The sequence below is a fragment of the Lemur catta genome, chromosome 10 (assembly GCF_020740605.2).
Source record: "Lemur catta isolate mLemCat1 chromosome 10, mLemCat1.pri, whole genome shotgun sequence".
NCBI lineage: Eukaryota > Metazoa > Chordata > Mammalia > Primates > Lemuridae > Lemur > Lemur catta.
In genome coordinates, this window is record NC_059137.1 from 52,910,940 (window position 1) to 52,925,536 (window position 14,597).

The 14,597-nt window shown below is 45.2% G+C and overlaps 1 protein-coding gene across 6 annotated transcripts in view; it reads left to right on the top strand.

The window, feature by feature from the left end:
• The first annotated feature begins 8,505 nt into the window (after positions 1–8,505).
• The window catches only part of NFIB (nuclear factor I B), a 220,986-nt gene continuing 214,894 nt past the window's right edge, over positions 8,506–14,597 (top strand). For 2 of the 6 annotated variants that reach the window (XM_045563828.1, XM_045563829.1), the window contains exon 1: positions 8,506–9,158. In XM_045563828.1, coding sequence (XP_045419784.1) covers positions 9,129–9,158 — 30 coding nt within the window. In that variant the 5' untranslated portion in view covers positions 8,506–9,128. The remainder of the gene's footprint in view (positions 9,159–14,597) is intronic. The other 4 variants (XM_045563826.1, XM_045563827.1, XM_045563831.1 and 1 more) reach the window with 3 other exon arrangements.

Sequence of the window (14,597 nt, forward strand, 5' to 3'; positions counted from 1 at the left end):
CGCCGGGCGCACCCACCCGCCGGCGCCCACGCTCGCGAAGGGCGCCCGCGCCGCGCAGGCCGCCACACCCACTCGGGCCCGCTCCCTCCTCCCCGGCCACGGACGCCCTGATGAATATGCATCGCGGCGCGCCCGCCCCCGGCTCCTCCTTTCGGTTTCCTTCCCGCCGCCAGGCGGAAGCGAAGAGCCGCGCTTCCCGCGCGCCGGGCCGGCCGGGGAGGGGCGGGCGGCGAGCGGGAGAAAGAGAAAGCGAGGGCGGCGGCGGCAGCGGCGGGAGGAGCGCGGGCCGGGCGCGGGAGGGTGCGCGGCTGGGTGGCGGTTCCGGCGCAGCCCCGCCGCGGGCCAGGCCAATCCGAGGGCGGGGAAGGGGCGAACGCGCGACCCCGCCGCCGCGCCGGCTGCCTCTGCCCAGCGCAGCCCCCACTCCTGGAGCAGCCCCGCTAAAACAATAAAACCCACCACGCGCGCGCGCGCACACACACACACACACACACACACACACACACGCGCGCGCGCGCAGCCTGGACCGCGGGCGTTCAAGTCAAGCACGAGAAACAGTCTTCTGCATGTGAGAGGAAAGAAAACTGAATATCCAGACAGCCTGAGGGGCAGCCCGCTTTTAGGCTTGACTTTGACTGCCTTTTCTTCGCGGGCCAAGAATTGTGGCAGTGCAGAAATAGTAATTTAAAAAATATAAGACTACTCCCGGATTTTTTTTTTTAACTAAACACAAAAAGCGACACTAAAACAACCCTTGAGAAAATCCACAAATTTGTACCCGAGACACGTGAAGTCAGCGACCCAGGGTTCTGTTACAGACTCAAGATCTCTTTTATTTAATGCAATACAGTGCGATGGTATGTGACTTTGAAATGATGGGTTTTATTTGCTTGTCTTATTCGTTCCTTGCACCCTCTCCTACCCCAGGCACAATTTTCTTTCCTGTTTGTGGATTGTAAGGTGGCTTGTTTTACCCCTTTCATAAATGTCATTTCTGCTTTACAGGTTGAGCTATGGTGCTGGATTTCCAGAACTAATGCAAATATGTATTTTTTTTTTTAGCTTTGGTAACTTTAGTACATGTGACGCATTTTTATGGCGGGAATCAGTGAATAACATTGTGAGTCCAAACAGTGCAGAATCTAGCATTTTCCCTGCTTCAACTCCCTAATTTCTCCTCCTGTCCCCTCAATGTTGGAAAAAAATCACTGTGCAAATGATATTTACCTGATAGCCCATTTTGTCTTCTTGAAGTATTCTTTTTTTCATATTAAGGTCAAATGTGTTGCATATTCTCATTTAAAATACATTTTTTAAGTGAGAGAAGTACTATTTAGCTATGATTGATGTGTTGGAGTTTTAAAAATCGGTATTCATTTTGAAGTTTAGTTCCTCCTTCCCCACCCCCTTGTCCCTGAAGTTGCCCATGGAATTGTTAGCCTTCCTCCTGCCTCCCCCCACCAATTTTTTTTAAAAAGATTATGATTGACTTCCTCCCACTCCTGTTAATACTTTCTCCCCCACCCTGCTAATTTTGCTCTAGGATTTTTTTCTCTCTGCCTAAGTCTGTGTGTGTGTGTCTGTCTCCCATTTCCCTTGTCCTCTCTTTGCCAGTATGTCTGGGACACATTTTAATGCACAATATCCCATCCATTAAGTTGTGATTGCATGCGAAGTGTGTGAGGACTTGGCAGCTTTCAGGTTGAAGGGGGCGGGGAAGCCAGTTTCGACTTTGACACAAGATGCCGAAGTGGCGTGATCAGAATTATTATTAGGGCTGTGAACATGGCCATCTTCTCTTCGGGTTGGAAGAACTGCCATTGAACTTGAGACGGGACAGACAAGATCTCCAAGTTTTTTTTTCCCCCAAGTACAGTAGCTGGCAGGGAAAAGGCGCCAAAATACACAAGATTAACTCTGACTTTCTTTGAATGGGATCTTATAGCACCATCCTTGTAACTTTAATGTCCAACAGGCAGGAAAAAGTTAACTTTTGAACCTATACTTGAACAGACATTTAAATCAGCCTAAAATGGAATAAGTCCAGAAAGTCACACATGCATGCTTATGTGGTTAGAAAAGAATGCACGTGTAAATAAGCAGGGTGCATGTGTGTATATGACTAAGGAGTTCAAGATTTAATCAAAATCAGCATTAGTGTGACTTTGGAGTGTATATATTCTAGGGGGAAAAGAATTGTGAGGTGAAGAAGCTGACCTTTAAGCATCCTAAGTAAAAACTGCAAAGAGTTGTGAAACACAAAACGTTGTGGTTTCCAGTTTTACATTTGAGGTTTGATGTTTTCATTTAATGGTATGAGAGATGGAGAAAGCTCCAGCGCTGAAAAGTCCCTATTAAATCATATGTGGGCAAAGGTCAAGCACTCCAACTCACTGATACAATATACTGCAAATTCCTGCCTAAGTGAGGGAAGCACAGGAAAAGTGCTTGGGCAATAAAAGTATTAGAACGGTAATTATCGTTGGTGGTTGGGACTGCATTCTTGTGCACTGGGAAAAGGTTTTTACTGGCCCTGAAGAATTTTAAAGCCAAGAATTGTTGAAAGCTATTTTAATAGGAAATTGATTAGCTGAGTATCTCATACAATAAATGGTGACAGTTTCATTGTTTGATGTCCAAAATAAATTCCTTTTATTCTTTAGCAGACATAGGCATCCATTTAATTTTAATATGGTCAGACTGAGCAGCAGCATAATTTTGAGCAAATGTGATGTCACGAACATCTGTAACTTTGTTTTTGGAGTTTTTGACATTACACAATTTGACAATACTATTGCTTTGAAATTTATTAGCTTGTTGTACTGTTAAAATATTTCAGATACACTCAGAGATAAAGTTTACTGAACATATATTTTGTACAGGACCAATTGCTTGTGTTTTCTTTTTGTAATTATGTAATTGTTTCATAAATTTTAATTTGAAAGTTTAAATGTACAATTCTGTTGTTATGCATTGTTCTGATCTTGAAATAGAATAGTAGTTTTCAAAGGAAGAATTAGAGAAAGGGTGCAGAAAGTTTGAGTTTCTCTTCAATGCACTTTTTATACTTTATACAGAATGTAAAGACTACTTAGCCATTTTGGACAGAGTTTTCTATACATCTCTTTAAAACCCATCTGTTTTCATATGTCACAAAGGCATTTGTAGATGGGTAACAAAAGCCAATTTACACACAGAAGTAAAATGATAGTATAGTTTTACTTTAAAGGTCAGCTATTTTGAAAAAGAGCAATAACTACGACTCTCACATTATCAGCAGAGAATGTGTGTGAGCGTATAAAATCTTTGCAGTATTGTGAATAAAACAAGGCAACTATTACCTCGATTTTCAAGTTTAAAATAAATCATGCAAAAGTTACAGGGCAACTACTGACTTTGTAATCTGGGGAGCAAATGTTTTTTGAAGTTGAACATCTCTGGTGAATGAGAGAAGTGAAAACTGGGTAACCTTTAATGGAGGAATCTGGCCCACTCAGTGTTCAGATTCAGAGTTGTAGCTTGTAAATGTGCCCCAAATGTAGACACACTTAGTGGGACAGTATTTTTTTTTAAACAGTTTAGCACAGGCATTTCAGCAGCAACATTATTAACAGCATCATTTTTTCTCATTTAGTTTTGTCCTCAGGGGACACCAAACAGCTCCCCGAGGAAGGGAAAAAAGTCCAAGGTTATTTATTCATTTCAGTGAAAGGCAAAGGGCTGGCAATGGGGGTGGGGAAACTAAACGCTTGGGTATACTCTAGTGGGGAAAAATTGCTACCCTAATTTTACAGTAGTAGTTTAAGGGCTGAGAGCCGGGCATGATTTTGCAATTCTCATCAAGTGCAGGCAATTTCAGTACTTGTTGGTTGTTTATATATGCATTTATGAGTGGATTTTTGGTGTTCCTGCTTGGGGATATAAATTTGTGTTTTCCAGGTTACACACGTATGACTTTTGTGGCTCATTTGGAAGAAGGAAAGGTCCCTGGTCATAGTTGCAGTTTTGAAGGCCTGTTTTCTAGGGTCAGGAGGTCATCTGTCTTTTTTGTATTTAGTTTTAAAATATTGATATTGGCGATGCAGCCAGGGTGTGTGGAATTGTTGAGCCTTCTTGCAAATCACATGCAAGAGCTAAAAAAAAAAAGTCCTCGGATGTATTGAAAATGACAGCTTTGTTAAGCTCCAAGAAACCTTTCCTGAAACCGCCCAGGATTTGCAACCTGTCGCTGCAGTTTCTTTAGAGAGGAAATGGTTAAAAGAAAAACAAGATTAGGAGATATTTGAGATGTCAAACTTCTCTGTGGAAGTCAGTAGTGAAAGACTCAAATTGGGTAACATTGCTTATTTCCAAAATATGATTGGATTTTGAAAAATCTAATCACCTGAAGCACTGGCATTCCTTTTAGAAATCAATAAACTTTCTGGCAGTTAGAGAAGAAACTTTTTCCCCTATAAAGTATCAAGGACTAGGTGATCTAGGTGGGAAATCTCTGGGAATACTGAAATATCAGATTTTCCTATTGCTGAAAGAATCCTTCACTTTCCAGCTCCTCAGCCAGGTTTTGGGGTGAGTGAAAGTAGCCTGTCTTACCAGTGCTTTAACCCTTTCAGTGTGGAAGGAAAAGATGAGAGTTTAGGAGAGGTAAGTACCAAAGTCTGAGAAGTGTCTGGCCCATTTTGATACTATCAGAAGCTTTTCAGAGATATTTTAAAACCACTCATAATACCATGACACAATGCTGGAAAAAAGGGAAAGTGAATAAAATGCACTTTCTCAGTTCTTCTTCTCTATTCTTCTACCTGAGATTTAAAAGATTGGCATTTCTCATACCAAAGGGGGTGGCCAAGTGTTGTGCTGAGAGAAGCCAGACTTCCCATGCACCCAAATCCACCAGTCCTTTATTAAAAAAGACTCCCTAGCATTCTTCCTGGGAAGGCCTGTGGTGACCTTGGCTTTGGCTGGACAAGAGACAGCGTCTTGGGGGATGTCAGCCATCCCCCACCATGGCTCCAAGGCCTGAGAGGACAGTCAAAGGCACATAAATGGAGTACCTCCATGAGCCCTCCCTTCCAGGATGTCTCTGTTGCTAATTCTTTACTCCTTTTTAGTACTCCTGGCCTCGACATTACTCCTTTCTCATTTTCCTTTTTCTTGGAAACAAATCAAAACCCCAAACTACCAACCATTTTCAATGGTTATCAAAGTGCACCCAGCCATAAGCACCCTGCAAACGTGGGGCACCTGGAAGAGAAGTGAACCCCTAAGTGATGGGCATGGGAGGCCCCAGCCATGTTCACTTCTCCGAGGTCTTACCTGGGTCTGACGCTGCTTCTTCGCCCTGGTGCTGCTGCAGCTTTTGTGGGCTCTTCCGTGTAATGGTTGTCAACTTTTCGTTTTTCTTTTTTAAGCTTGTGAGAAACTTTTGGATGCAACCTAGTTTTTGTGGCAAAAGGAAATGGTTTCTGTTGGGAAGGGAAACCAATAAGGGGAGGAGGGGTGGCGATGTCTGGAGACACTTGCCCAGGGCTCAGCACTGGGCCTCTTTTGCCAGGGGACAACGGCTGGTTCTGGGCTCTCTGGCTGAAAGGAGAGCTCTCTGGGTGCCAGGATTTCACTGGGGGTGGTGTGGTGAGGAGGGAGGGAAGAAGAGAGGGAGGGAGAGAAGGAGAGAGATGGGCATTGGATTTTTAAAGAGACCCGAAATAATGGCTTCTGTAAGAGTCCCAGGCATTCAAAGAGGTGTGTTCAAGGATATGAGTGCATTCCTGCCAAGGGGAATGTCTTTTATGGTAAATTAACTCCAGTTAAATTGAATATTTGTTCAAAGGGAAACTCCAGTAGTTAAAGCTGGTATTATCAGTAGAGCTTCCCCGCCTCCTCCCCTCAGGATCTGGTGAGGGTGAGAAAAGGGATGCAGTGTAACGTGCAATACAAAGTGATGCTTTGGATTTTTTTTTTTAATCTAAGATGAGGTTGCCTAAAATTTCTGAGAGAGAAATGAGTATTTATTTGCATTAACCCCGACTCTCACCTCATTTCTTTCATCTTTAAAGACTGTCAACTTTATCCCAGCTTTTCAAAAAGAAGAAATGACCCGCACAAAGGAAATTAACGCTGTCAGAACGCTGACTAGAGGATTTGCTGGGCGGGGAACAGGGGAGCAGGGAGGCTGCTGCTGGAGGCGTGTGCTCGAAAGGGTTAACTCGCGGGGGTTCTCGCAATTTCCCCGACTTTACCTGTCTCCCCAGACCCACCGCCCCCAACTCCACGGCCTCCTAACTCCCCGCCCCCCAGCGCCTTTCTTCTTTGGGCCCTTGGTTTACGGGGGCTGCAGCTGGTAGACTTGGCAAGCTCGCCTCATTAAGAGCGCTCTTTGAAAACGGACTGTGTTTGAGCATTTCCCTAATGAGGACAGGACGGGGTTAAAAAGTGACCATTTCATGGTTGACTTGAACCTGCCTACTTTTCTTGATGTGTCGTTGTGAAATGCTTGATGTGGATAACTCCCACTTGGGGAAGGAAAAAGTCACTGGTTCTTTCAGGTCCGCTGGGGGAGGGAAGGGGGGACGGTGGGCAGAAGCCGGAGAGTAAAGACTGAGAGGAGAAAGTTGAGAGAAAAAAATCAAGAAGCACCAAGAAGCCAGGGGAGTCTGCGGCCAGCCTCGAGACACACCGCCACCACCGTCGGAAGCGGGGGCGGCCTCGCCCTGGGGACCAGCCCGCGGAGGCCCGGTCAGGGCCCAGCCGCCCCCGGCAGCCCCCTGCTAGGGAGACGCGGAGCCCCAGGCACTCACTTTTCCTCTCTCCATTGTCTGGGCAGACTTTGCTTCCACCTCTTCCCCACCCACTCCGAGCAGAAAACCGGATTTGGGGGGCGGGGTGTGCGTGTGTGTGTGTGTGTGTGTGTGTGTGTGTGTGTGTGTGTGTGTGTGTAGAAAGGGTGCAAGGCAAACCGCCTCCCTCAAACTCCCGGGAATCAAGTTCATTCACTCGGGGCCTGCCCCTCGCAGCCAGGGTGGGGGCGGGCCGCGTCGCGGGAGTGCGGCGGGCGCGGGCGGCGAGTGGCTCCCGGCCGGCCGCCTCTGGAGGCCCTAACGGCACACGCACCCCGCGCGCGCGCCCGCCCGCCCCGCAGCCCCGGGCGCGCCGCGGCCCCGCCTTGCCTGCACCCCGGCAGGGAGGGAGCCGCTTTCGGCCGGCGTCCCGGGCCCCGGGGGGTGGGGATTGGGAGCTAGCCAGCGGGGCTGCAGGAGGAGGAGGAGGAGGGAGCAGGAGGCGGTGGCGGCGGCTGGGCCGGGTCCTCCCGCTCCGAGGGAGGCCACGTGCACGGGGCACCCCCAGGGAGGGCGGCAAACCGCGGCGAAGCGCCTTGCGCCGCAAATGCCCAGGGCGCCGGGCCGCGGTGGGGAGGACCCGGCACCCCCTCCCTGCCCGCGAGCGCGGGCTCCGAGAGGGGCAGCCGTGGGCCGGGCGCGGCGCCCCCCTTGTCCGCGCCGGCGCGCCCCAACTACTTGAGCCCAAGTTCACTCTGGCCTCCGCCTCCTCGGCCTCCCCCTCCTCCTTCGGCCGCGGGCTCGGCAGACCGCGCCCGCCCCGGGTGCGAGTGTGTGCGCCCCAGCCCCGGCCCGGGGGCGGCCTGGGTGTGAGGGAATTTTCCATTTGTTCCTTTCTCGGTCCCAGACCGGTTCAGTGCTCTCCCACTCGGATGTTCACGCGGCTTAAAGAGTCGCAGTGAGCACCGAAATACCTCTTCCAGGGCGGGTTTTCGGGGGTGTGTATGTGTGTGTGGTGGTGTGGGGAGGGTGGCGGAAAGAAGAGCTATTTTGGAAAAAAAAAAAAAAAGTCACGGTTCTGTCGCACCGGTAGGATACCTTTAACAAATTCAACAAATGAGAGACAGAGAGAGAGAGAGGGACAGAGAGAGGAGAGAGGAGGAGGAGGAGGAGGAGGAGGAAGGTGGGGGGCGGGGTGTGTGGAGAGGCTGGTGCAAAAGGAATGCGCGTTTGCAGGAGGAGGAGTAAAGCGATGATTGTGTAATTAAATAATAAAACAATCCTTAAGTCTGATTTGGAGAGAGCTCCAGCGGGGTCCAGAGGGTGGAACCGGTGAATTTTTCAACTTCCAAGTTTTGCAACGAAAGAAAGCGAGAGAGGGAGGGGAAAAAAAGAGCCCAGAGCAGAAAAGAGAGGAGTTTGGAGCTGAGCGGGAGAGCGGGATTTATCGTGTGGAATTTTTCAGGAGATCGTTTCGATCCCCCTGGGCTCTGGGCAGCGGCGGCAAGAGCAGCCTCCTCGCTCGGCCGGGTCAGACGCGGGGCGAGGCGGGCGGGCGGCCGGGCGCGGAGGAGCCGGCACGGGAGGCGGCTGCTGCAGCCGGGGACCGCGCGCCGCGAGCCTCTTCCGCCCCGGAGATCTGCGCTCGCGCCCCCTCCCTCACCCCGGCCTCTCCCTTCTCCCCCACCCACCCCGCCCCCACCCGGCCGTCTCCCGCGCGCGCCCCGCCACCCGCGCGCACTCGCTCACGCTCCCCCTCGCGCACACACATGGTCGGATCGCAGCAAAGTTTCGCCTGCGATCACCACTCCGGGATCCTGCCGCAGTGCTTGGGGCTGTAACCTTGAACTTTCCCAGCGCGGTGACACATTCTCCTCGCTCGCTCTCCCGCCCGCCCTCCCGCGCCCCCCTCCCCGCCTTTTTTAAAAAAGCATTTCACCACCAACCACCACCCCGATCCAACCCACACCGAACCTTCGCGCACCCCCTAGCCCCCAACAACAACAACAACTGCAAAACAGAAAACAAATCCCCAAACCCAGGCGAAAAGCAGCCAACACCAGCGGCGGCGGCAGCGGCCTCGGCAAGCACGGCCAGCGCGCTAGGACTGCAAGAGGGTTAAAAGTGTAGATTGGATTTCACCCCGGGAAATCTAGCACGCCGAGTGAACTTGAATCTTTGGCTATTTAAGGAGGACTGGGTTTGTTGTGAAGTTGCGGTGATCCAGCGCAGAGCCCCGTCCTGATTGATCGCATCGCGGGGCTCAGATGACTGTAAAATGAATAGATGAAATTCTTGCTTCTCGAAGATTTTCTTGGGCATCTCCGGGAAAGTGCGTTTTAAGGCGAAGTCATGATGTATTCTCCCATCTGTCTCACTCAGGTACATGTCTCGGTCGCTTTCTCGAGCTTTCTCTCTGGCCCGAAATGCCTTTGTTTTGTTTTGTTGCTCTCATCTTGCGGACCATTAAAGGCTTTAGTTAACCTCCGCACATCCCAGTCCCTCGGAGAAGTGGCCCGGACTTGCGGCGGGCTTTGCGGGGCGGCGTGGGAGCCAGAGCACGGCCCCTCGCCCACGGCCACCGCGCGCGCCCAGCCCCGCGCCCTCGGCACGGAGAGCGGGCGCCCGGCCAGGCCAGGCCGCTGGGGGTGGGCAGGGCCGGGGCCCACGAGTGCGAGTCCCCGCGCGGCCCCCAAGTTGCCGGCTGCGGCGCGGCACCCCTGCCCAGGGTGCCTGCCGCCCCTCTCGGCAGCTCGCGTGCTGAGGCGGACCGGGGCTTTAGAGGACTTTAGGGGGACTGAGCTCTTAAAAACAGCCGGCGAACTTGGGCTAGAGGACTCCAGCACGAGTCTGTGTGGGCGCCTCTGGACTCCGCTGCAGGCGGTGGGCGGGCGGCGGAGCGAGTCGGAGGTTGCGGTCGGGGGACCCATTCCTTCGCATTATTTGGGGATCTGAAACCCTGGTGCATAGTAACCCGCCACACTTTGGGGTTTCCAGTGACCGCACCGCAAAGGCGGTCTTTACGTTGACACAAGTTAGTTGGTCGTGGTGAATGTTAAGGAGTTTTAGGACATGTTCATTTTGTGGAGACCTGTTCGTTTGACGATATCTGGGCGTAGCTCATAAGGCATTAAGTAATGCTGGAAAAGTAAGGTCATTTTTTTTTCCTACTTTGAAAATTGCCCTAAGACCATAGGAACAATGTTATGAAATAAAACACACTGGCTCTATACATTTTAAAAAAGACGGTTTATATCATTTTAAACCAGACGGTTAAATGGAAAAGTGGCGAGAGCGAACGGGCTTACCTGGGGGCAGTTTTCATCTCTGCCCAGCGAACTAACCAACTGACAAACTAACGAAATATCTTAGCTCAGAATTGTTATTTGAAGCAGTATTTTAAACCTCTAAAGGTATTGAACAGTTTACTTCAGCTTTTAAGAGGATGTGTCACGATTGGTAATTGATAACCATTTTCTTTGACATTGACATAAAAACTAATCATTTAAAGAAATGCCCGATACTCTAGGGCATGTTAAAATTTTTTAAAAATCTAATATTACGATGATGCATTTTTCTAATGGACAAATAATTAAGATTTCAATTGTATGACAATTAGAAGCCATTGTGATTCAAAAGGACTGAGGCATTCATAAATTGTGAATGAAGATGAAAACAATGATAAGGCTTATTCAGTGATTGGATACAGTCCTGTAGCTTTTTGGCTGACACATTTTTTATTGTTTATATTTTGTTTGGCATCTGAGTATGATTAACTTAGATATGGCTATTTTCAGCAAGTAAACATGCACTTTAATTTAACAAAACTTAGAAAATGAGTTGCTGAGCTATTTGTATTTTAAAAGCCATGACTAATAATAACCAATAAATATGGTGAAACTGTTTCAGGTATGAGGAATTGCCTTTAGTTGTAAAAGTTACCTTTAATATTACCAATCAGCTGGATATATTTTTCTCTCTTTCTGGTAAACCATGTCTATTTGATATTATTTTTACAGTGGGATCAAATAAAACAAACTGAAGTAAGCTTTTCACTTACAAAGTACTGCATCACTTATTCTCACCTGTAAAGGAGTGAATAATTGTGCATTTTCTATATTGATATTTCCAGCATCAACTTTTCAGAAACATTACTAGTGATGTATTTCATTCCGTTTTTAGTCTTTTCTAAATATGTATAGAAAAGTCACTAGTTTTATCATAATCTGTGTAAGTTAAAAATAATATTGTAACGTTGGGACATATGGAATGTTAGAGGCCTATGTAGCATAATCAGTCAGCTATCACATTAGTGTTCACGGGTGCGTACTTACCAACACTAATTCATGATGACTAACCTTCTCTACTATTTTAATAATATAAATCTAGGCTTATGTATTAAAGCGGTTTTGGGGATTTAAGGCCTGCCTATACCAGAGAAGGAATTTTAGCTTAAGAATTTTTACTTAACTAATATCTATGTGATTTTATAGGTATTGTAGGTGTTGCACAAGTGAGGCCACATTAATAGTGTTACTTTTGTATCAAATCAGTAGTTTACTTTTGTATCACAAGAGCCTAATAGCTGTAGCAAAACATGTTTAAGGACATGTAAATACAAAACATAGTAACATTCTTAATTTGTTGAAAACTTTAAGAAAGTATCTCAGTTGTTGCAGTAAGGTACCTATGTTTTAGAAAGAAGCTAACCTTAAGGTTGATATTTAGCAAAATGGTATGCTACGATATCATTACATCAATATAAATCAGTATTTCTACATCAGTATACACCAGATGTAAAAGGAAAATTAAAAACCATCATATATGGTTTAAAGTTTGTTTAAAAATAATGTAAACTCTTAATAATATAACTTTCAACTGGCATGATGGCATTGAATTTTTTTTTTCTTCTTTTGTTGTCTTTTAAGTTCTTTAGGTGCATTTTTTCTTGGTTTATTTTTATACAGCAATGCTCCAAGAACACCTAGCATTTACTATTCCGCCTCTATATTGGTCTGATTATCCATCTTTTTCATAGAAACCATTGTTTCCATGAAGAAAAACAAATATGCCCAGTGGAATTAAGACTCATTACTTTTATATTCAAAATATATAAATATATTCAAATATATTTGTAACTTGGTTATGTATTTTGTCAGTTTAGTTCAACTAAAGGAAGTTTTAAAAGAGAAAGAATTACTGAACAGCAGTGCATTTTAATAAAAATTCTGAAAGAGCAAGGTTGCATATTACTCTAGTATAGATCCCTTTGATTTTAAATCACTTACATATTTTGCTTTTTTAAAAAAATGCAATTCTCATTATTGTTTACTGTTCTTGTGGTAATCCAACATTTGAATATTTTAATCACTTTTTTTTTTTTGATGAGGACACTTACTATGCTCCACATTCATGTCACTCACAATCTTAAGAATATATTACTACTCAGCATTAGAAAACAGTCATACTTGGGAGATGACAGTTAGGCATATTAATGCAGAAATGTATGTGACTTATAGCAAATCTCCACTTACAATCGTTTTGGGCGGATATGTCCTCTTGTCAAATAAGCATTTCACTTAAAAGGAATTCATATAATAGTGGAGACCTAAAGGGTATTAATAAGGCAAAATTGGTAGCCCGAGAAAGTTTGCCACTTGTATTTATCAATTTTAAAAATATACGTTTTAAAATAATATTTGGCAGCATTGACAACAAACTCCAGACAACCTTTCTGTGTTTTGTGTGCATTTGCACAAAAAATTTCCAAATTCAACCTTGAAATCTGCATTCTGGCTGTTTAAAATAATTTATTACAATTTTGGGAATTGCGTGATACGTGATGTTTATGGTCAAATATTGAAACTCAAACAAATTTAATCAAAACTATGTTTGATGTTTTTATAAGAAAATGAAATGTCACTGAACATAGTACTTAAGGACATAAGTACTTAAGTGTTACTGCATTGCTCAATATCTGTTAAAATAATATTGCATTTTTAAAAGGATGACAAGGATAAAATGAGGCAGAGCCCATCCCACCCCTGCCCCATGTATTCTTTACATTCTCAAGTTTTTAGTTTATGAGTGCATATATGCATATTTTCAGTCATATCAATAAATCATAGTACAAGTCAGATTATAGGAAGTGAGTTCCTCAAGCACATTTAAATCCACATTTCCTTGAGCAGGCTTTCCTTTTGCATATATTTCTAAAGGGGATAAACAAAGTTTTTGTAGTTACAGTGAAAGCTAAAAGCATGGCATCAGAAAGTGTATGGAGATAGGGAGGTCTTATCATGGGCTGTGGTTGCTGTGAGCAGGGCTGCCTTCCCACACAAAGAACAGATTGTGGTTTAACTCTTTCCATGGCCTAGTTTAATGTGCTCGCATAGTGACTGAATTGTTCAAATCTCTGCTGGAAACTACTGATCAGTTTAATGATTTCCTCTATGGCATTTGGTTATGCCTCATGCTGTGATGTAATCATCTGCATTCTGTATTGTTATAAAATTTTGATTTGTACTTATTCTGCTGTAGGAACATTTTATAGTAATACATTAGAACACTTGATAACTACATTATTGATTGGATGGGACATGCACATCTTCTGTATCTGAACTGCAAACTGCCAACATGTTGCAGCCTTTATCATTAAAACTTTGAATTTCATCTTAAAATGCATTCATGGCTATATGGAATTTTTTTTGACCCCTTCTTTGTTAGAGTCATTAGTTGTACTTTCATCACCTTTACCTAATGGAATTAATCAGTCTGCTGGTTAAATAGAATTTATTCCACATAATTCAGGGTAACTAACACAAGTATGTAAATACTAACTTGGGATACAATCAGTTAGAGGAAGTTATTTTGTGGTTGGGATGACAGTTGTAGTCAATGTGATCACTAAAGTGGTCCAGTGGAAGTTTTCATTCGATTCAGATCTTGGTTTATTGCATACATACGGTGTACCTGCACAGAACTTTAAACTCTTTCTCTGAATAGTAATAGAGCTAAGCTTATAAGACAGGTTTTATGTAAGTCAGGAAGTAAAGAAGCACTGACTGTATTTGCAAGTAACTTTAAGTATCTGTAGGTAAAGATTATCTGCCATCCCTCAGTGCCCCCTCCCTTAAAAAGAGGCTTGGATGAAACAGGCAGGAAAAATACAGGAGGCTAACGGTAAACCACTTAATTCGAAAGATGGGCACTATATAATCTATACACATGTGGTTTCTTAAGCACATGCATATGTACACTCACAGCTCTATCTGAGAATTCATCTACATGGCAAAAGAATTGTATGGATTCCACAAAAGCAGTAACTGACCAGCAGTACACTCCTGGTGTCACCCTGCCACAGCATGCAGAGACACAAAGAATGTAAAGTTGGTGCCAAGTTGCCATTTTTCATTGTTCACCTCAGATTGATTTTTAAGGGGTTTAGAATAATTGCCATACTCATGTGATCAGTTAACAAATTAACTGACTCTGTGGGGCTTCATATTCTATAGGGAAGCTGCTGGAAGAACATTCATGTAATTTTTGTTTTCAACTTTGAAAACTTCTATTTAAAAATGCAAGAGTGTGTGTGAGAGCATGAGAGAGAGAGAGAGAGAATTGGGAGCTGGTGTTATTGGTGCAGGGAGAGAATGCATTGCTCAAAGTATGGAAACCTTCTGTTCAGGACATCGATACGACAAGCTGTGTCCTTTGCCCACTTTCCCTCACTGTATACCGGTTTCTCTAGTTACCACTCTTGGAATGGTGCTGTTTCAGTGTTGGAATGTTGGACGTTTGATAAGAAAATGGATCAAGTTT